Genomic DNA, 22,433 nt, shown 5'->3' with positions numbered 1-22,433 from the left:
GTGCTGGGCTCCCTGAGTCTGTACTTCTCATGTTCCACTCTAACTCAAACGACGCAGACAATGCATATAAACATAGAACCCATGGCATCATCTTAGTAACAGGGACATTAGTTTCAGCCTCTAATACTTTTTAATACTCGATCAAAAAGGATCTGTTGCATTTTGCTTCCCATTCTATTTGTCATATTACCTTAGTCTTAGAATCTCATTTGGGTTTTCTAAAAACAAGGCTTCCTACAAGCCTAGTAAATGCACAAGCACACGCTTCATTCCTTCTCCTACTTTACCAAATGTAGCATTCAGCTGAATCTCTCCAATTCTGTATAAAATGGTAAATAGCTAAACTGGACCCAGTCCTTGCTAGTATGTTAGTATGAGATTTTGTTAAAAAGTATATCCCTCCCCCCCAAAAAAAAAGCATACCCCCAATCCTGGGATCATCACATGTTCAAAGCTTCTCAAATGGTACTAAATTTATCACTTTGAATAAAATGTGTGAATTGGCCTAGGTTTTTTTTCCTCCTAGTAGCAAAGTCACTTCTCGTAAGTAGGAAATAACTTTTGCTTCCCCACCCCCACCACACACACAACAAACATCAGCGGATGTTCAAACTTGGAACAAACCAATGCAAATACATGAAAAAAATAAATGGAACAAGACAGCAAGTTTGTTTTAACTTTTTATTAAAATGCTTAGATACAGACTGACTTTCTTTTGTAAATGACCGTTTTAACTTCTCCTGATATAGGACATATATGCACTCTGATAAAACAGAATGAAAAGTCTCAATTTATGGGAATTCCTGTACAAAGCTCTGATCCTTACTGTTAAGAGCCAAGCTCCTCACAGCGGCTTCTTTTGCGATCTTATTATAGGAACAGTGTTTTCTGTGGAGCAAGAAATAGACGGATGCCAACTGACTTTTCAATCCCCTCTTTCTCCAGTGGTCAACCACTTTCACAAAGAGCTGATCTGTGTAGAATCCACAGTTTTCTAGCTTGCTACAAAGTGATTAGGGACAAATGGGAAAAAAATGAAAACAAGAAAACTAGCACTGCAATCATACTTCTCATGTCTCTGGATAAAGAAGTATGGGTTACCTTTAGCCAAAGGAATTAAAAGTATGCAAGTTAACTACCTAGTTCATTCACCATTAGCTAGATTTGTTCATTTAAGGCTTTCACCCTCTTTCCACACCCACAATTTTGTTTTAATCCAGCTATGCCTGCTAATAAAGAAAAGGCATGCTCTTCCCAGATTTATCCTTTACTGAGCCTCTGCATTTGGTACCTGGCAGTGAGAACATATGCTTTTCTAATAGGTCAGTACTGAAGACTAACAACGAGAAATCCCTTAAAGAACAATACTCTCACCTCTGGAATATGTTATCCACACTTTCCTTACCCTCACATTAGACACAAGAATCCACTGAATTTAGTTCAATCCTTTGCAAATAAAGCATCATCACCACAATTTTGCTTTGAGGAAACTACTTTTAATCTCTCATTAAATAAAAATGAAGATATCCACTTATCTTAAGAAAGGATCTAATATTGGTTAAGATCATGAAAACCCAATTTTACTTGTGGCACCAAGAAAAACGAATGCTATAAAAATGATCCTCATCACACTACTGGGCATGCTGAGGCTTTTTATACTGAGCTCTTACTGACAAGTGATGCTGGCTCAAAAGGAATAGCACTACACAAAGCTCTTAGAGTTTCCCCAGCTTACTTCTGGAATGGTGAAAGGCAATTCCATACCAAAAAAAAAAAAAAGGTAACTGATAAAAAGAGCCATGAATAGTCCCATAAAGAGACCAAATCCTGCAAGTGAGAATTTTAAAGCCCACTAAGTAGTGCTCACTTCAGCAGCACAAATAATAAAGCCCACTAAATAAATCTTTCCTGGATCCAAGCAAATGCTACAAATACCAGATTTTAAAGTTCTCAACTCATAGAATTAAAAGCCCATCGGCTGTAACTGTCCTGTGGGACTCACCTATTCAAAAAATTTTCCCCTAGAATCTGTGCAAAAGTAACAGACACACCTGCAGTGTAGGACAACATGGGAGATGTTCTCTTTCATGAGGCAAGAGTCATTTATGAAACTGAAAATGAAAAAGGTGCTATGGAGAGAAACGAAGTTTCCCAACAGTATAAAAGCAAAGACTAGCTGAAATTTGTAACTTTAGAAGTAAAAATAATAAAATAACCCCTCTCTAAAGAAGTCCTCCACAGTGAACAATCTGCTCTACATACCACAATGAGGAATGATCCTGGCTTCCGTGGTGGAAACCTGCTACAAGCGCCAGGCCAGGCCCTGCCCTTCCTGGCTTCTCACTGCACAAAGTGGGGCCACCTACTGCGGGGCAGCCAGACACAGGGGAACTTCTCTCACTGACCTGCTAATGCAACAGGAGTAGGTTCATTTCACGGGAGTTCTGGCCTCCGATGTGTTTCTGTGCATAATATTATGAAGTATCTAAATGCCATTCACTAGATCAAAAAAAAAGGAATAGAAAACTTTGGACCAAGGAAATTTTTAACTCAAAAAGTTAGGAGGGACACCAATTACATTAACAACACTTTCTTTAAAAAATAGAATCACTTTCTTTTGAAATCAACCACAGTGGTGAGACGTGTTTTTCTTTTCAGGTGCCCCATGTTGGCACACAGCTTTACTCAGCAAATCCTGCCAGCTTCCAAGTCCCGGGATGCTGACCTGCGCCGGCACGTGGGGCAGCGTCACCTCCCAACAGTGTGGAGAAGAGCACGTATCACCACTGGGCAATGAGAGAGCTGACTGACAGAGACTCTTGGCTTCTCAACGCCAGACACAGTTGAAGAGCTTTCCTTGTTCTATTAGAAAAGTTCATGAGGAAGCTGTGAATAGGATCAGTCCAGAGAAGGAAAACTCTTTTATTTTCACTGTCCAAACATCAGTCAATATACTGGGAAAGCCAGCGGAAGCCCTCGCCGTAGCCTTGCCTCTTGAGCACACTGCACATGAACACTTCCATGGGGCGTGCGTTCAGCTCCTTCAGGGTCACGTTCCCCTAAGGGAGGCAAAACCAAGAAAGGCCTGTTAGCATCTCTGTGGCAGAAAAGCTTGAAAGAGTGATCACCAATCACTGTCTTCATTCCTCAAAAGCAAATGGAAGTAGGAATTCACTATAGAAATGTGGTCCAGGCCATAAAGAGGACTTCCCCAAACTCTCTTTGTAAAGAGCCTTTTCTTTGAACACACTAGCATCTGGCAAGTTATGGCAGCTAACCAGGAAAAAGACCCACAGAATCAGCATGCTCCTTAATGGGCAGAGGTCTAAGACACTTTGGAAATAAGGACATTCTTGGGGGGCCTGGGTAGCTCAGTTAAGCGTCCGACTCTTGGTTTCAGCTCAAGTCATGATTTCAGGGTCATAAGATTAAGCTCTGTATGGGGCTCCTCACTCAGTGGGGAGCCTGCTTGGTTCTCTCCCTCTGCCCCTTCCACCATCATGCATGTTCTCTAAGAAACAAAAAAATCTTTGAAAAAACAACAACAGGGCAGCCCCGGTGGCCCAGGTGGCCCAGCGGTTTAGCGCCGCCTGCAGCCTAGGGCATGATCCTGGAGACCCTGGATGGAGTCCCGCTTCGGGCTCTCTGCATGGGGCCTGCTTCTCCCTCTGCCTGTGTCTCTGCCTCTTATTCTCTGAGTAAATAAAAAAATCTTAAAAAAAAAAAAAAAAGAAGAAGAAGAAGAAGAAGAAGAAAAAGAAGAAGAAGAAAAGAAAAGAAAAGAAAAGAAAAAGAAAAGAAAGAAAAGAAAAGAAAAGAAAAGAAAAGAAAAGAAAAGAAAAGAAAAGAAAAGAAAAGAAAAGAAAAAACAACAAAAAAAGAGGGGCTCGTAGGTGGCTTAGTCAGTTAGGCATCTGCATTTTTGGCTCAGGTAAGGATCTCAGGGTCCTGGGATCAAACCCCTCCTGGGACTCCCTGCTTGGTGGAGAGTCTGTTTCTCCCTCTGCCTCTGTCACTCTCCTCACTCCCCTCACTCGTGCTCTCTCTCTCAAATAAAGAAATAGTCTTTTAAAAAAGGACATTCTCATTAACATAAGTATTCAGGGACGCCTGGGTGACTCAGCAGTTGACTGTCTGCCTTTGGCTCAGGGCGTGATCCCAGGGTCCTGGGATCAAGTCCCAAATTGGGCTTCCTGCGAGGAGCCTGCTTCTCCCTCTGCCTATGTCTCTGCCTCTCTCTCTGCCTCTCATGAATAAAATCTAAAAAAAAAGAAAAAAAAAAAGATTTCTCTGAATTAGATTTAAAGAGTCAAAAATTCTTAAATTGATAAGTATGCCTTTCCTACCAATTTCTTCATCCTCATATACCTGAAGAAAACCTCATCAGAAAACAGTGAAAGAACAAGCTCCTGCCTTCAGAGTGACTATAACTCACCTATGGTAAACCCTAGGCCCAGTTAAATTTCTGAAAGACAAGTAAAATCTAGATAGCAAAACATGAATGCCCCCGCCAAAACTGTGAAATCTGTATGAATTCATATTTCCATTCATATGTATCAATTAATTCATATTTCCTTAATATGTGCCCTGAAGATTTTTCTCTTACCTTTCCTGTGGTCTGTCCATAAAGCCCAAATATCTCCCGGAGTTTTTCTTCACTGATTGCATCTGTTCTGTCTATCTTGTTACCCAAGATCAGGATTGGCACATTGGATATTGTCTCATCAGTCATTAGAGCCTAAAGACAACAAAACAGAAGTAGGTGAGGAATCTACGAATGCCCACCAGATACGAAAACAACTCAGACTTTCACTTGTCTATAAAGTATCAAATGTAAAGTGAAAATCTGATCATTTTTATTACCTAAGTGATGAACTAAGTCTTGACATTATAGAACATTCTTAATATTAGGTAAGCCCTAAAAACTACCTTGACGATAGGTAAAAATAACCAGCCTCAAAACTGCAACTTAAGGCTGTGTCTATTTACAACCTTAACTCACAGATAAATCACTCAGCCACAGAGCATCCTCAGGCTCTCCTCTGAGCAGTCCTAGAAGACTGAATGCTCTGGCTACAGAATCTCCAAGATGGCTACACGAAGTCCCCAAGTATTCACTGAGTGCCCAACGCGTGCAAATCATTATCTCAGGCACTGAGAGGAATACAAAAAGAAAGGCAAGACATATCCCTGGCTTCAAGAAATCCTCACTCTGTGTTTTTACATCTGTCAACAAAGTAAGACAAGTGGATGATTAAGTGTCACAATGAACAGGGACAGAATATAAGTACTGAAAGACATTTGGGGAAATCAAAGGGCAGGGAAAATGGTGAGCTTAAGGAACGTGTTAGCAAAGTTGCAGAATACAAACTAAGCTCTCAAAGATGGACAGGATTTGGATAGAAGGAAAGGAGAAGGAATAATTTAAGCAATGGCTTTACAGTAGGAAACGAATTCAGAAAGCCACATGGACAACTCCCTGTCTTTATGTTGAAACATCATAAAACAGAATGGGAAGCATGATCAACATCATGGTGCCAGTCTAAGAAGCTAGCTGCAATAGATCCTAAAGACTCCAAATCCAGAAATTACTGGATAGAATCTGTGTGTAATGAGGCACCTGGTGGCTCAGTCGATGAAGTGTCTGCCTTCAGCTCGGGTCACAACCTCGGGGTCCTGGGATCCAGGCCCACATCAGGCTCCCTCCTTCTCCTTCTCCCTCTGCCTCTCTCTCAAATAAATAAGATCTTAAAAAAAAAAAAAAAAAAGGAATGTGTGTGTAAAGAAACACAATGAATTCATACAAAGCATCTATGTGTCCTTAGATAAGAGACACTGACTTGACCTAAGATAGCAGAGTCCAAGGAATAGTGCAGCAGGGACTGTGAAGAAAGAAGAGAAGAGACTGATGTCTAGATGATAAGACAGAGAAGAGGGACCTGAGCCAGCACAGATTTTTAAGCCTGGGAATCCAGTGCCCATTCACAGGAAAGGCTTGGAAAGAAGTAGAACTGAAGGGATAAAGGGAAATATGCTTTTGACCATTTTTGGTTCTCAGAAATGCTAGACAAAATCAGAATGAGGATGTCATTCATTGACTGAATAGTAACCAGATACCTACTATATGTCTGATGCTTTGCTAGGTGCAAGGGTTTCACAAACAAAACTAGGTCCCTCCTAGGTTCACGATTTGATAGAGACCTACAAGAAAACCAGTAAAGATCATAGACTCTGATAAGGTGGAGAGTCTAAGACCAAGAGATCAGGGAAGGCTTCCTAGAAGAGGTCGTGGCTGAACTCTGGGATCTCTTAAAGGACATTTTTAAATTTACCAGTGAAAGTGGGTGGGGGTCAGACGAGAAAGTCAGGCAGGGACAGCCTCTTGTGCATACTGAAAGAAGGACAAGTTGTTCTCTATGTTTGGAATGTAGTTCAAGGTAAGCAATAAAGAGAAAAAAAGCTGGAGAAATAAACAGAGGAGAGATCAGGAAAGATCTTATGTGCTAGGCAAAGGATTTCCAGACTTTAGCCCAAAGATGATATCTATTGAAGAATATTAAATAAGCCAATGATAGATCTAAAAACGTTCCTTCTAGCATTATAAAATGTGGCAGGGTGGTAGCAAAATCTACAGTCATTCACAGGACCACATATCCAGGTAGACGATGGGGAAGAGTTCCATTCTGGGAGACCAGAATTGGTAGGTAGAGTTTTCTAGTAGGTAACATTCTGTATGAGGCTAGAGCTAGAGAGGTTTATACAAGAGAAATCCATATGGGAGTCATCGGCATGTGGGAGGACCAGTGTCTGGGAGAAAGTACAGAATCTGGGGGACGCCAAGATTTAAGGGTTAAGCAGAATGGGTGATTGTGAAAGAATCTGAGCCGTATTAGCCAGAGAGAACACACCAAAACCAAGAATGCAAATGGGAGTTCAAAGAAATAAGAGAATGCCAATGCCAAGAGGTCAAGTAAGGGAAGGAATGCCCTATAAGCCACTCTACGTGAGACCAGAGCTATAGATTCAAGAAGTATACTTACAAATAAATGTGTAACAGGTTCAAATTGCCAGGGAACAAGAATGCAGAGAGACAGTTACAAATTAAATAAGAGGTGCAGGGTGACCCACTATGGGTCAACAAAGGGTAGGATTAGCAAAAGGCAACATTACAGAGAAACTGAGAAGCCAAGAAGCAATGTTGAGAAAGGAGAAAATCCAACAGTATCAAATGCTGCCCATGACCAAAACTGAAGGCTGAGAACAGACAGTGAAGGTCTGTGAAGTCATTCAGTGAGAGAGTGGGCAGGCACAAGTGAAAACCCAGATTCAAACACATAAAGAACCCTTAATCTCTCTTAGGGTTTCACTCCGCCAAGGCTTCGGAAACAGACCATCCGTGATCCCTATAATGCTAGGGCAACAGGCACACACTGGGGAGTATATGAACAAACTGGACATAGTCACCCTATGATAGATACAAACAAAGTTAACTTATACCAGTTCAAGCTGAGTTTGCTCAGGACACTGAAAAGCAGGGTCTTAGATTTTAAAACACTTTCTTCCTGTAACTAGGAGTTTCATCAAATGTTAACTGGAATGCTGAAGTACTAGCACTACTGACCTGTATTCCTTAAAAGAAATAGAGGCCAAAAAAGGAAAAAATATAATCATACATTTAGCTCAACTTTGGATTCCATGAGGCGAGGATGATCTGCACAGTCCACCAGAAAGACAATCCCATTAATTGCTGGGAGGTAATTTTTCCAAACCCGGCGTGCTAAAAGACAAAGTTTGTAGTTGCATTAAAGTTTTTTTTTTTTTAAAGTATTCTGAAAATTATATCTATTTTTTTGCCCTAAAATGGGCATACCTTGGCTCAGTTTCAATAGGATTCAACTCCATGTGGATTCTCTAAGCCCTAATAAGTATTAAATCAGAACAAAGGGTATATACTGATGATCCATGAATTGAATCTGATTTTTTCAAATTAAAAAATCAAGGTTTTCTGCCTGATTTTAGGAAAAACTGTAACATCTGGCAACCCTACACATACCTACCCACACATCACTCATCAGCTGGAACTGAATGGTATCCACCCCTTTAGAAGAGGTCTGGGCTCTTCCATTTGGCAGTTTCCACCACTCCCTATGGACACCTAGTCACTTTTACTCAGTTGAATGACTTACCTCAACCCTGAAGCCATTTGCAACCTGAGTTAAATTCATCAGGATGCAAATGACCTGTCCATATACCATCCATCCTAAGTTAAATCCTAACTAATCAGTATGTCTGTGTACAACACACTAACTAGCTCCATCCATTTTCAGGGGATTGGGCTTCACAGCTGGTTTAAGTCCCAGGCAATTACCCCAGTCTGCCAATATTTAACCCAGGAGGACTTATAAATTTTTGTTTATGACATGAAGTGATAACGGTTTGGGAAGTGATGCTTTAATTATAATAAGCCATTTAATTATATAAGCCATTCATTTCTGGCACTTTCAATGGATGAATAAACAAAGAATCTCTACATCAAACAATTAATAATGGTTACCTTCGAAAAGTGGGATGGGGAAGGAGAGGCTGGGGGAACTTCTACTTTTACCTTCCATATTTATACGCTGAGTGTGTACTCACTTTGTTACATGGACCCTGAACCAATGGAGTTTTATTTTGTTTTTTGTTTTTTTTTTTAAGTTATCTCTGTACCCAACATGGGACTCAAACTCACAATCCTGATACCAAGAGTCCCATGTTTTTCTGACTGAGCCAGCCAGGTACCCTGAGCCTGGCCTACTTTAATAGGCTAGATTTTTAAAGTTTTTTTTTTTTAAAAGACAATCTTCGGGATCCCTGGGTGGCGCAGCGGTTTGGCGCCTGCCTTTGGCCCAGGGCACGATCTTGGAGACCCGGGATCGAATCCCACATCAGGCTCCCGGTGCATGGAGCCTGCTTCTCCCTCCGCCTGTGTCTCTGCCTCTCTCTCTCTCTCTCTGTGACTATCATAAATAAATAAAAATTTAAAAAAAAATTAAAAATATAAAAAAAAATAAATAAAGACAATCTTCAAATACATAGTATTTTAGCAACTTCTGTAAAATGGTGACTAAATTATAATAAAGTATTTCTATGAAATAAACTTTCCTCAAACAAAACAAAACTACATATAACACATTCTCCCTTATAATCTATCAAAACCTGAAAGCTAAATTTATCACACCAAATAATACGTAAGTCTCCTTTCAGAGGTCTAAAAACCTCAACTCTCATAATAGTATTATCTCTGAATTTAAATTTGTAAGCAGTTACAAATCCTTATGAAAGAAGCAGAAAAGCCACCATACACCCATTCTTACCCAAATGAAAACAATACAAGCTCATTATACAAAAAAGGATGCAAGATCATCTATCTAAAATCCTCCATTGAAACACACCTACTGCTGGTTTTGTATATATTCTTCCAATCTTTTTTCTGTAGTTATTTTATGTGATTATGACCACACTACATATGATTTTGCGGGATATAAATATTATGTGACTAAAACAAATGTAATTATATGTTAATGAAATCACTGACTATAAAATCATTTGGATCACTCCTTAGATTTTTGGTTAAAATTACTTAGCTAGGGGATCAGCGGTTTAGCACCTGCCTTCAGCCCAGGGCGTGATCCTGAAGTCCCAGGATCGAGTCCCACATCCAGCTCCCTGCATGGAGCCTAATTCTCCCTCTGCCTGTGTCTCTGCTTCTCTCTCTCTCTCTCTCACAAATAAATAAATAAAATATTTAAAAAATAAATAAATAAAATTACTTAGCTAAAAAATAAAAGCTATCAATATTCTGTTCTTTTACCTATTTTAAAAAGCTATAATAGGGAGCATCTGGGTGGCTCAGTGGTGGAGCATCTGCTTTTGGCTCAGGTTGTGATCCCAGGGTCCTGGGATTGAGTCCCACATCAGGCTCATCAGGCTCCCCACAGGGAGACTACTTCTCCCTTTCCCTTTGCCTCTGTCTCTCTCATAAATAAATAAAGTCTTTTAATAGTTTCTATTTCCTACTTTCCACAATATTCCCACATCTTAAATGTTTTACTTCTAAAGCCTAGAATCTTGCCAAATGGAAAAGTGTCCATCAGAAAAAGGTGCCCCGGGATGCTGTGTGGCTTAGCAGTTGACCGTCTGCCTCCGGCTCAGGGCCTGATCCCGGGATCCAGGATCAAGTCCCACATCAGGCTCTCTGCATGGAGTCTACTTCTCCCTCTGCCTCTTTCTGTGTCTCTCATGAATAAATAAAATCTTTTAATAAAGAAAGAAAAAGATGCCCCATTATACGTATCTCCAAAACCCACACAAGATACCTGACAGGAGTCTAAGAACCAAATGGAGATGACTTGCATAAGACAGAAAGTACTGTGAGAACAATAAGATAGAAGGAAATCTACCAACCGCCCCACATGGATAGAGTATACAAAACAGATCAGAGTGGTCACATGTATATCACTGTATTATTTTTGCAACTTTTAACATATTTGAATTAAGTACAAATAATAAAATATTCTACCCACTTATACTCCACTGAATAAAGGATATAAAAGAGATAAGATTAAATTTGATACTATACTAGATCTTGTTCCAGAAGAAAAATGCTATAAAGATTATGGAGACAATCGACAAAAAGAGAAATACATACTACAGAGTAGATAAAAAATAAAACTTCCTAGGTTTGATAACTTAAATATTAGTATGTGTTACATAGAGAAGGAAACTAATAAATCGGGGCAAAAGGCATAAAGGAGTGGAGTTCTCTGTAATTGGGGCAAAAGGGATAAAGGAGTGGAGTTCTCTGTATTTATGCAACTTTGGACAAGTTTGAAAGTACTTAAGAACAATAAGTAAATAAAACAACTTTAAGATCTCAATAATTTAAAAGGTAATAATGTCACACTACTTTAAAAAAAAAATAAGAGGGTATAAAAGAACCATAAGTCAATACCATTCTTCCACTGAATTGTCCTCTTACCTTGCTCATGCCCACCAAGATCAAAAGTTGTAAAAGTCATTCCAGCAATTGTCAGCTCTTCTGATGCTGAAAAATTGTCAAAACAGAAAAAAGAAATAAACTCCTCCAAGCAAAAAAGACCCAACTCCCAATACTGTAAGCCAATATAAACGCAAAACTTAATGAAGCTTTTACCTTATAAAGAAAAGGATACAAGGGTGAAAACATTCTTAAATTATTCTAAAAAGTCATTTCTTTTTCTCCAATATGCCTGCTACTTCTTGCAAGTAGATATGGGAAATGTGTCCCCTTACAGAACTAGTGAGAATAGATACTGACAGAGTCCTAGAGGGTTAGATTTAGGGGCATGTGACCTGAGTGTGTCCTACAGGGAATTTTTTCAAGTGAGCTGTCTTTTGGGACTTCAGTTAATACAAGAACTGCATCAACTGAGGATTCATCCCCAAACTATGACACTGACCTTCAAATATCAAAAGGTCACCTGGTATTTTCAAACTTACTCGGATGTAATGTCGGAACATGTTGGCCCAATCGGTCATCTTTGAGCATGTGTAGGAGAGTGGTTTTGCCCGCATTGTCCAAACCCAAAAATACAAGTTTTCCAGATTTCTTGTAGAGTCCTAAAAAAGAAAAAAATTTTAACATAATTTTGTTTTCTACTTACCAAAGGCTGCTTGTATTTTTATTGAAATGTACAAAGTTTGAAACCTATGATATTTATTTCAAGGAAACGGCTTTACCTAGGAACTGGAGCACACTGCTGAAGCCATTGTAGATCCACTCAAAGATGAAAGACATTATTAACGGTTACTACCTGTATAAAATATGAAAGCAGCAAACATTAGCTTTCTGAATGTTAATACAGTTCTGGAGAAGTTAAGTCTTATTCTGTAACCCTGATGCATGTTTACTGTCCCATATTTTCAAGTATAAGAAAATAAAGGATTTTGTACTCTGAAGGGAAGTCTCTGGGGTCCTCAGATCTGCACAAACTCCTGGTTTTCTAACAATTTTCAATCTATGATACTCTAAGGACTAGGAGTTAAAGCTATACTTTCCTCTTTTAATGTGTACTCCTCCAAGCAGCTGATCATCTACATCCCCTGGATACACTGTCAACCAGTTAACAACACCTCTAAGAAATCAGTCACATCAATAATCTAGATAAAAATGTCACACTGGGAGCGCCAGGGTGGTTCAGTTGGTTAAGCATCTGCTTTCGGTTCAAATCATGATCTTGGGGTCCTAGGATCCAGCCAAGCCGGTATCCAGCTCCTCCATGAAGAAGTAAGAGAATCCTTTCATAAAGTGAATAATCAAGATCTAACCCATTTTACAAAGAGGGATTCTCTTAAAATAAGAATACTTGCTCAGGGCGTAGAAGTAGATAGCTAGCCAAGTACACACGTTAATTAGTACTAATATTAAGACCACTTTTCCTGTTTTCCATAAACCTAGACAAAACAAAAGATGCCTCAAAGCTACTAAAAGATCTACATACATATATTGGCAATAAGCAAGATCTCTGAAAGAAAAGGGTAACATCTAAAGCCAGTGGTGGTGTCAAAGTTCTCAGGGTCAGCATTTTCTGGTCACTGAACTTTTACCTAAATATCTCATTTGGCACAGAAAAAAAAAAGATCCCCCACTTTCACTCCTCTCCATCAGCAAGAACATGTGAGCACAAGGCTACACTAAATGTGATCAACTGCTATCAAATACAATTTTCATGAACTTTTGTTTTTTTAGGGGGGCCTGGGTGGCTCAGTGGTTCAGTGTCTGCCTTTGGTTCAGGTCGTGGTCCTGTGGTCCTGGGGTCCTGGTATGGAGTCCCACATCAGGCTCTCTGTGGGGAGCCTGCTTCTCCCTCTGCCCATGTCTCTGCCTGTCTCTGTGTCTCTCATGAATAAATAAAATCTTAAAAAAAAAAGGGGGGGGTAAACAAACATTTACTTTTGTTACTCTTAGTAGTGACTTTAACAGGGTTATCCACAAAAACCCACCTATATTCTTCATTCAAAGAATGCTAGATAAAGAAGTTGAAAAGTAGGGACAATATGTTAATTTGGGAGCTCTTGGCTGACTCAGAGGAACTTGTGACTCTTGATCTTGGGATCAGGAGTTTGCACCCCACATTAAGGGTAGAGACCACTGAAATAAACCTAAATATATATATATTTTTTTCTGTCCAATTACTGGGTTTTGATTTTTTTTTTTAATTTTTATTTATGATAGGCACACAGTGAGAGAGAGAGAGAGAGAGGCAGAGACACAGGCAGAGGGAGAAGCAGGCTCCATGCACCAGGAGCCCGACATGGGATTCGATCCCGGGTATCCAGGATCGCGCCCTGGGCCAAAGGCAGGCGCCAAACCTCTGCGCCACCCAGGGATCCCTTGATTGTTTTTTTAAATCAAGCCTGACCTATTGGCTTTAGGGACTGTTTAATACTTATTTTCTACGGCTCTTATCACAGAAGACCAAATGAGGCTTGGGAGTTTGGGTGAGAGTCTAAGGCAAAAGCTTTCATAAAAAGATACTATGGGGGGATCCCTGGGTGGCGCAGCGGTTTAGCGCCTGCCTTTGGCCCAGGGCGCGATCCTGGAGATCCGGGATCGAATCCCACGTCGGGCTCCCGGTGCATGAAGCCTGCTTCTCCCTCTGCTGTGTCTCTGCCTCTCTCTCTCTCTCTCTCTGTAACTATCATAAATAAAAAAATATAAATAAATAAATAAATAAATAAATAAATAAATAAATAAATAAATAAAAAGATACTATGGGGTTGGGGTTTTTTTTGCTCTTTTCAGTAACATTAAAATATATTTTGGCAGCAACCAATTTAGCATGTTAGATAATTTGTCTTGAAACTTAGCACTTTAAGAAGTTTAATGACTTAAATACACGTAGAAAGCTCCTGCTTTTAAGTTCCCACTGTAGGTAAGTAAAGGAACAATGTGCCTCTTCTCTACAATTCTCCCAAACCAGGCATCTTTCCCTACTTTCCTCAGTCTACAACTTGGAGAAACGTGGCTCATCTTTACAGAGACCTCTGATTAAGATCACTCCCACTCCCATCACTCCTTTAAAACCCATTGTTACATATTTACTTGTACTACACTGGTTTGTGGTCAATACCGTAAAGTTTTACCACATCATTTTAGAATTCTTCCAAACCCAATGAATTCTCCAAGGGTGACAATGGGAAAACCCTCCTTTGAGGAATTTTCCATGGGAACTGAGCTGGTCTGATTTTCCAATTTATCTTCCCTTGACACTTCTGCTTTAAAGTCCTATAATTCGGGGCGCCTGGGTGGTTCAGCAGTTGAGCATCTACCTTCTGCTCAGGTTGTGATCCCGGGGTCCTGGGATCGAGTCCCACATCAGGCTCCCACAGGGAGCCTGCTTCTCCCTCTGCCTCTCTGTGTCTCCCATGAATGAATAAATAAATAAAATATGTAAAATAAATAAATAAAAGTCCTATATTTCTTCCCTCCAAAATGATCTATGGAAAAATGCTTGAAGAAACTCTTCAGGTGATGCTAACAGAATCATAAAAACTATTATTGGACCCAAAGCGTTGCACTGTATTGCCCCTCAAAGTCAGAGAAATGGCTTTGAGGCTCCTCCATCCTTGAGACCTTAGGATTTGTACCCCTCGTGAGTAGTTCTACACTTTTTTTTTTCTTAAAGATTTTATTTATTTATTCATGAGAGACACACACAGAGAGAGGCAGAGACACAGGCAGAGGGAGAAGCAGGCTCCACGCAGGAGCCTGACATGGGACTCCAGGCCGGGACTCCAGGATCACGCCCCCGGGGGGAAGGCAGGCGCTAAACCGCTGAGCCACCCAGGTGTCCCATGGATGGTATTCTGATAATTAGCACTCTATTTATTCCCTGTCCTTGATCCACTCTATCACCTTAAGGCACTTCATGGCATCTTATGGCAAATCAGCATACTCTACAACTTAAGAACTCTCAACTACCACAGAAGCACTGCCAATGTACCCCAAATTAAAATTCGCAAATTTTCAGGACTGAAGTAGATAAAAAAGAGGAGGGGATCCCCGGGGGGCTCAGCGGTTGGGCGCCCGCCTTGGGTCCAGGGTGTGGACCTGGAGACCCGAGATCGAGTCCCGCGTCGGGCTCCCTGTATGGAGCCTGCTTCTCCCTCTGCCTGTGTCTCTGCATCTCTCTCTCTCTGTGTCTCTCAAGAATAAATAAATAAAAATCTTAAAAAAAAAAAAAAAAAAAAGAGGGTCACCAGCCATCACCGACCATCAGCCACTAACAGTGTATACGTTCCTTCCTGTACACGCTCGCTACTTCCTCCACGTACTCGTCACAACTTTGAAACACCGTTCCAGGCCGACCCGGGAGGGACAGCAGGTTTTCAGCTAAGAAGCTGTGCCGAGCTGCAGGATAACTAGTAAAGGTCAAGCCCCCAGTCACGGCCTAGGCCGACGGAGGACGGACGAGAGCAAGGGGGAGACTCCGGCCGAGGGCCGCCGGGCGCCAACCCTCGCAAGCGCGCTCCCGGCCTCGGCGACGACCCCGACCAGCGCGGACTTCTACCGAACGCGCGGAGGAATTTTACCACGCACCGAAGTGAGGGAAGAAAAGAGGAAGGTGGGGGGAGGAAATACCGGGCTCGACCCGGGGCCTCACGGACGAGAACTCAGGGCTGAAGGCGGGGAGGCCGGACGCGCCCCGGAGCGACCCCCCGAGCTCCTCCTGCGACCCGCGGGGCCGCGGCCAAGGCACAGCCTCTGGGGCCTCGCGATTCCCCCTCGGGCTCAGACCACGCACAGTCATCAGGACGCCCGCCCAGGCTAGGGGCTCGCCGGGCCGGGCCGGACCGGGCAACCGCTCCGCAAACCCGGGCGCACGGGACACACAACGGTCACCCGCCCGGCGGCTGCGGGACCCCGAGGAAGGCCGACCGGCCCGCAGCCCGAGCGCTATCGGAACGCGGCGGCCCGGCCGGGGCGGCCCATCCCCGCCCAGAACCGGCCCCGCGGCCCCGCAGAACCGCCTGCGTGTCACTTCCCCCCCCCAACTCCGCCCGCGCCGGCCTCCGCCCCGACCCTCCCCGCCGTCCGCGGCAGCCCCGCCGGCCCCCGGCTCCCTCCCCTGCAGCAGCCCCCCTGCTCACGGCCGAGGCGGGGCTGCTCCTCCGGCGGCGGCGGGCGGCGGGCGGCGTCGACCCTCCCTCACAGCACACAGCCCAGCAGCACTAGGGACCGCCAGCTACTCGCCGGATATACGCAACACGCCCCTCCCCGGGGACTTCCGGGCGCATCTCGACCCCGCCCCCTCGTGGCGTCACGGCGCTCCGCCACGCCGGGGCCGCACGGCGATCCCGGGGCGGGCCCGCATTTGGCCACGCCCCCTCCCGCACGCAGAGCGGGACGCGCGAGACGTGGCAGCGCCGCGGCCCCGGGGGCGGGGCGGGAGCCGGGGGGGGCGGGGTCTCGCTCCGGATCTCGGGTTCGAGTCCCGCTGCCGTCGGACGGAGTCGGGGGCTGGGGGGCGAGGGGGCGGCGACCGGAGGCTTGGTCGGTTCTCGGAAAGAAGCGTTTCCCCGACAGCCCTCCACCCTGGGTGGGTCCCAGAAAGCCCGTCCTTTCCGTCGCGGTTCTCTGGGATAGCCTGTGTTTGGGAGGAAGGGCTAATATTCTGAGCGCCTAGGGTCCAGGCGGTGCTCCGAGCCCTTGGCGTGGATCCTCCCTCCATTTTTTTTTTTTATTTGACTTCGATTACAGCCCTGATGAAGCAGATACTGTTATTATCCTCATTTTTTGCAAATGGGAGGACCAAGGTTCAGAATAGTCCAGTAGCCGAGCCCGAGCTCGTAGGCGAGCAAGGCGCAGAGCAGCGCGCTGGCTCCGTCGCTGCGGCCCTTCCCTAAATGAGCATTTCCTCACTTAATTCTGAAGACACAGCCCTACGAGTTTGGTATTATTACTCCAATTTTACAGATAGGAAAACTAAGTCAAATAATGGGATGGATGATGTTTTTGGATAGTTAAGGCCCAATATAAACATCTTAATTCTCCTTAAATACAACTACAAATTTAACATAATTCCCATGAAAGTAATAATAGGATCAGTAGGTTGTGTGTATGTTAAACCACCCTGTTTTGTTCCCGCCTAAAATTCAAATGGAAAAATACGGCTATTCAGGGAACAAACAGGATCTGAAAATGAACACAAGGACGGGGAGCTAGCACTGTCAGATACTCCAATATATTATAGATGCTCAGTAATTAGAACACCTTGGGGAGGAGCCCCTCGGTGGTTCAGTCGGTTAAGCATCTGCCTTCAGCTCAGGTCGTGATCCCGGGTCCTGGGATCCAGCCAAGCCGGTATCCAGCTCCTGGCTCAGCGGGGAGTCTGCTTCTCCCTCTGCCCTCACCCTGCTCCTGCTCTCTCCATCTCATAAATAAATAAATAAAATCATCAGGTGGCCATCTGGCAACTCCAGTAATATTCAGAGGGCACTGGATGAACAAGCTCACCCCTTTACCCCTTCTTTTCATCCTGTGAGTCTTCTGCATTGAGTTTGAATCCTGTCCAGATGCAGAAAGCCATGTTCTGAGGCTTCTCACCAGCTTTGGTGAAACCAGGGCAACTGTGTCCACAGGACTTGGACCTCCAATGTGTGTGCCCTGGAGGTATAGGGCTCTCCTAACGCAAGCTGTTGCATTAGATTACTGGCCGTGACTGAAGGCTGGCTGCAAGAGGTGGAGGTGGGGGGTGTCCCAAATCACAAGGATGGCTTGGGGGGCTCAGGAGGAAGGAAGGAGAACACAGGCAAATTATCAGGAGAGCTGCAAACTCTCCTTACCAGATAAGCAGCTTTGAGCAAGTTGACAGATGCCCCAGGCTACAGGATACGGCACTTCAAAATGGGTGAAAAGATGTTGCACATGTAAGCAATTATTTCTTTCTGCTCAGTGGTAAAAACCAGAATACCATCTGTGTCAATATGTACAAGTTTGTTCAAATCTTGCGACAAATGTAAACATTTGATCTTTGTCATCTGGAGGATTTCATACAATGTTGATTAGAAAAATCATCCTGAAAAGCAATCTTTTGTATTGTATTTTTATTTAGAGAGGGAAGAGGGAGGGGCAGAGGGAGAGGGAAAGAGAATTTTTTTTTTTTTTAAGATTTTATTTCTTCATAGAGAGAGACAGAGAGAGGCAGAGACATAGGCAGAGGAAGAAGCAGGCTCCATGCGGGGAGCCTGATGTGGGATTGGATCCCAGAACCCCGGGATCACAACCTGAGCCAAAGGCAGGGGCTCAACACTGAGCCACCCAGGAATCCCAGTAAAGAGAAAATCTTAGGGACGCCTGAGTGGCTCAGCTGTTGTTTCTGTTCAAAGCCATTGGAGACACATCAAGTTCTTAGTGAACTCCCCCTGTGGGCTCAGTGCTGTGCTGGAGGACAGGCATGAACACGGCCTCTGCCTGTGAAGAAATGGCAGAGAGTCTAGGGATCCCACTTCCATGCTCGCAATGTGTTTTAATAAGCTAGGAGGAGAGACAGGGCGGCTAGGGAAGTAGACTTGAAGCTGGAATGCAGTGCAGCTATGCCATCTGCCTCCACAGGGAAGGGGCAAGGAGACAGGTCAGGGGACAGTGGCCTCAGGTGCATGAGCGCAACAGCAAGGAGCCACAGGTCACCCTGGAACATCCACACTACCGCTCTCAGGTGGAGCCTTGGATGTCAGACTAGAAGAGGCCCTCCCAGGGCAACCAGGTCAAGCCCCTTATTTCCCAAGATTGGGAGTTGTACATTGAAGGTGACCCAGCTGGTTAGCCTCTTGAGACCACCTGATGTGACTTGCCAGGTGAAGGAGACCAGCTTGTCACTGTGGGAAGAGCCATGGGGCTTGGGATGGTGTCACATTCCCAGCCCTTTGCAAAGGGCCTGGCCCAAGGCACTCAGAGACCTCAGGGAGGTCACTTGGCCTCCCTAGTTCCATGTTGCAAGTGCATTAAATGAGATGAATTACATAAAGTATATAGAACAGGGCCTGATATTTACTTAGCAAATACCAATTGGAGCTACTTATTTTTAAGATTTTTTTTTCGAGTAATCTTCTGCACCCACCATGGGGCTCAAACTCACAACCCTGAGATAGAGAGGCAGATGCTCTATCAATTAAGCCAGCCAGGCGCCCCACAAATGGGAGCTATTTTTGTTGCTGTGGTAGATGTTTGCTGATTATCTCATGCTGATTATATTACAACCTGCTGAGAACTCTTTCTCTGATTTATGATTAGAGTAGCGGTTTTCAAACATTGAGGAATGTTAGGATTACCCGGGGAGGGGAGAACTGGTTCAAAATTAGATTTCAGGGCCTAGCCACACCCAATTATAATTCAGTAGGTATTATATGTATATACTACTGTTTTACATATATATAAGGCTATCTATCATCTATAATATGTATATTGTATTTACTTCTTTATTTTTCACAAATATCTCAGGTGATTCAGTGCTCGTGGTTCAAGGACCACCAGGAGGGAGGCTGCCTTGAGCCGGGAGCCCTCTGCCACTAGCTGTGCTAAGCACTGTCCTTGGTGTTCTATTTCATTTGATTTTCTTAAAAAAAAAAAAAAAATTAAAATAAGTCACACATGCTTTTAGAAAAGCAATTTAAAGAGCGCAGAATCTCATCAAGTGGAAGGAAACTCGCTGGACCCCACATCTTCCATGCTCTTCTCTACATTCCTACCTCCTGAGATAATCATCATTAACTGTGGTTGGTTTTGTTTATTTCCAGAAATTGTGCCCATACAAGCATATCCACTAATGTAGCTCTTTTCCCCCATGCTTACTTTGTAAAAAAAAAAAAAAAAAAAAAAAAAAAAAACCAAGAAGATCATAGGATAGAGCAGGGGTTGGCAAATGACTTCAGTAACATGTTGAATAGTAAATATTTTCGGCTTTGTGGGCCATATGGTCTCTGTCCCAACTACTAAACTCTCCCTTGTAGCTTGAAGGCAGGCACAGCAATTTGCAAATGAATGGGTGTGGCTGTGTTCCAAAGCAGTTTTAGTTACCAGACCAGACTGGCAGCAGGCAGCAGGCGGGATTTGGCCCACCGGCCATAGTTGGCTGCTAGAGTACAAGGTTCTCTTATCACTTGTATATTTTGAATATCTTTTCCATATCAGCCCATGCAGTGACTATTCTTTAACTGCTACATGGTACTGATAACATATTTAGCCACTTCTGAACTGGACAATTAGATGTTTTTCCGGGTTTTGCTGGACTAAACAAAGCCACCATACACTATGCACTTGGTTGACTATTCTTAGTCAACTGGAATGAATTCGCAGAGCAGAATTGCTGACTCAAAGGGTGTGAGTTTAAAATTTTGATGGACACTGCCAAATTGATCTCAGGCTTCTTTTTAAATTCAGATTGGCACATAACCTTGTGATTTTTTCATTGCTTAATCTTACTTCTGATGAGTATTTTCTGTTAATTTAAAGGTTTTGTAATAACTAAAGGAAAGATTCCAAAGACTAGCAGAGGGAACAATGAACTATATAGTAGTGAACTCAAGTTCCTAATTCTTAAATATTTGCCCACCACAAAGCAACTTATATAGCATTCTTGTCATTGTAAAAGCTAATTCCCTTCTGCCCAGACTCCCAGAAAGCAATAGGGGCAGCTCTTTTTAAATATAAGGAACATTCTGTGTAAAAGAACAGTTTAAGCCCTCACAGAGTAAATATACTGATCAAATAGGACATAAGTGCCTTTATAGCTGTAGCACATGCAGGCTTAGGTTCTGATGGTGAAAATGAAATTTGAATTTCCAGTGGGAGTTCTCAATCAGACTCTTTACACAGCTGGGCCTCTTTCAGATTCCCTTATCTGGAAAAATGCATTGCTCACACTCACTGTTGTTGAGATTACAATTATGAACAACCAGCCTCCATCGAGCAAGCCTCTTACCACTTTGGCACTCTGGAAATCCTTCATCTACATTCCTTCCATCCTGTGATGGCTTCATGATCATCTTACAGATGGAAAAACTAAAGCTCAAATAGGTTAAGTAATTTAACCATGGTGATATAGTCAGATTTGACTTCTAAGTCCGTGGGAAAAAATTCAATCATTTGCTGCATTGAAAACTGTCAAAAACCTTGCTGATTCCTAACTAGTGGGCCAATTTTTTTTTTTTAAGATTTTATTTATTTATTTATTCATGAGAGACAGAGAGAGAGAGGCAGAGACACAGGCAGAGGGAGAAGCAAGCTCCATGCAGGGAGCCTGACATGGGACTCGATCCTGGGTCTCCATGATCACGCCCCGGACCGCTGAGCCACCGGGACTGAACTGGGCCAATTCTTATGAAGTCTTGCACATTGTATAATCTTTCTTTATATATATATTTTTTGTTGTTTATTTATTCATGAGAGACACACAGAGAGACAGAGACACAGGCAGAAGGAGAAGAGGCAGGCTCTGTGCAGGAGCCCAACGCAGGACTCAATCCTGGAACTTCGAGATCACGTCCTGGGCCGAAGGCAGATGCTCAACCACTGAGCCACCCAGGTGTCCCTATACAATCTTTCATTACAAAATCTATTTCTCATCCTGACAAATAAATCACTTAAGAAATCACATAGGATCATGACTGAGACAACATTTAAAAATACACTTAAAAGGGAGTAAGAGAAACATTGCTAAAATCTGAATGCTGATGTTTCTGATTCGGGTCCAAACAAGATAGCATACATAGACCCATTTTTCCCTGCCCCTCATGGCTAAGCACAGCTTCAATCCTGGAAATGGCAAAAGAGACAATCAAAGGAAAACTCTGAAAGGTGGCAAAAAGGTGAGCTGATTTGGGACCAGGACCAAAAAACAGCACAGTGGCAAGAGCACATACATCCTACCACCCAACTAGAGAGTCTTTCTCAACTCTTGACCTAGTAAAATAGGCTCACTCCTCTCCTTTAGAGAATGGGAGTCTCTCTGGTCGGCATGATACCACTTGGCAAGGGTGGGAAGACTAGCCAGGAATAAGCCACCAATAAGTCTGGAGGTATTTTCCAGACTCCCTGTTTCCATCAAGAGCCTCCTAGGTGGGTGGGCAGGCTGAGCCCAAGGGAGAAACCCAGCTATAGCAGGTAGACTAGTCCAGGAAGCCTCTTTATCCTTGTAGGCTAAATAAGACTCCTCCCCAACCCAGGGACACTTGCCTGAGTTGGGAGGATCAGTTGAGGGATCCACATGCCCTTCCTCCAGAGATACCCGCCAGTGCCTTGAAGCAGCACCTGCAGGAACCAACAGAAGCCCCACAGCACCAGAGAAAACCAAGCACACCAGAGTTAACAGTCCGAAGCCACTGAAAATTAAACCACCATGAAACCACAGTCC

The 22,433-nt window shown here is 43.3% G+C and overlaps 1 protein-coding gene across 1 annotated transcript; it reads right to left on the bottom strand.

Annotated features, from left to right (window-relative positions):
- Positions 1-667: 667 nt before the first annotated feature.
- On the bottom strand, positions 668-16,313 carry SAR1A (secretion associated Ras related GTPase 1A). The gene is made up of 7 exons (XM_041749824.1): positions 16,174-16,313; positions 11,761-11,834; positions 11,521-11,640; positions 11,021-11,086; positions 7,674-7,777; positions 4,607-4,738; positions 668-3,059 (listed from the first exon to the last, which is right to left on the bottom strand). The coding sequence occupies exons 2-7, from the start codon at positions 11,816-11,818 to the stop codon at positions 2,943-2,945; spliced, it is 597 nt and encodes a 198-aa protein (XP_041605758.1). The 5' UTR covers positions 11,819-11,834; positions 16,174-16,313; the 3' UTR covers positions 668-2,942.
- Positions 16,314-22,433: the final 6,120 nt, after the last annotated feature.

Source organism: Vulpes lagopus, chromosome 3 (assembly GCF_018345385.1).
Source record: "Vulpes lagopus strain Blue_001 chromosome 3, ASM1834538v1, whole genome shotgun sequence".
Taxonomy (NCBI): domain Eukaryota; kingdom Metazoa; phylum Chordata; class Mammalia; order Carnivora; family Canidae; genus Vulpes; species Vulpes lagopus.
This window is presented reverse-complemented; position numbering and strand designations above follow the sequence as displayed.

Coding starts and splice junctions, on each gene's coding strand:
- SAR1A (XM_041749824.1), bottom strand. CDS start 11,818: ATGTCTTTCATCTTTGAGTGGATCTACAATGGCTTCAGCAGTGTGCTC. Junction 11,641..11,760: donor CAGTGTGCTCCAGTTCCTAG/GTAAAGCCGTTT, acceptor TTTCTTTTTTAG/GACTCTACAAGAAATCTGGA. Junction 3,060..4,606: donor ATGGACAGACCACAGGAAAG/GTAAGAGAAAAA, acceptor TGCCTCCCTTAG/GGGAACGTGACCCTGAAGGA.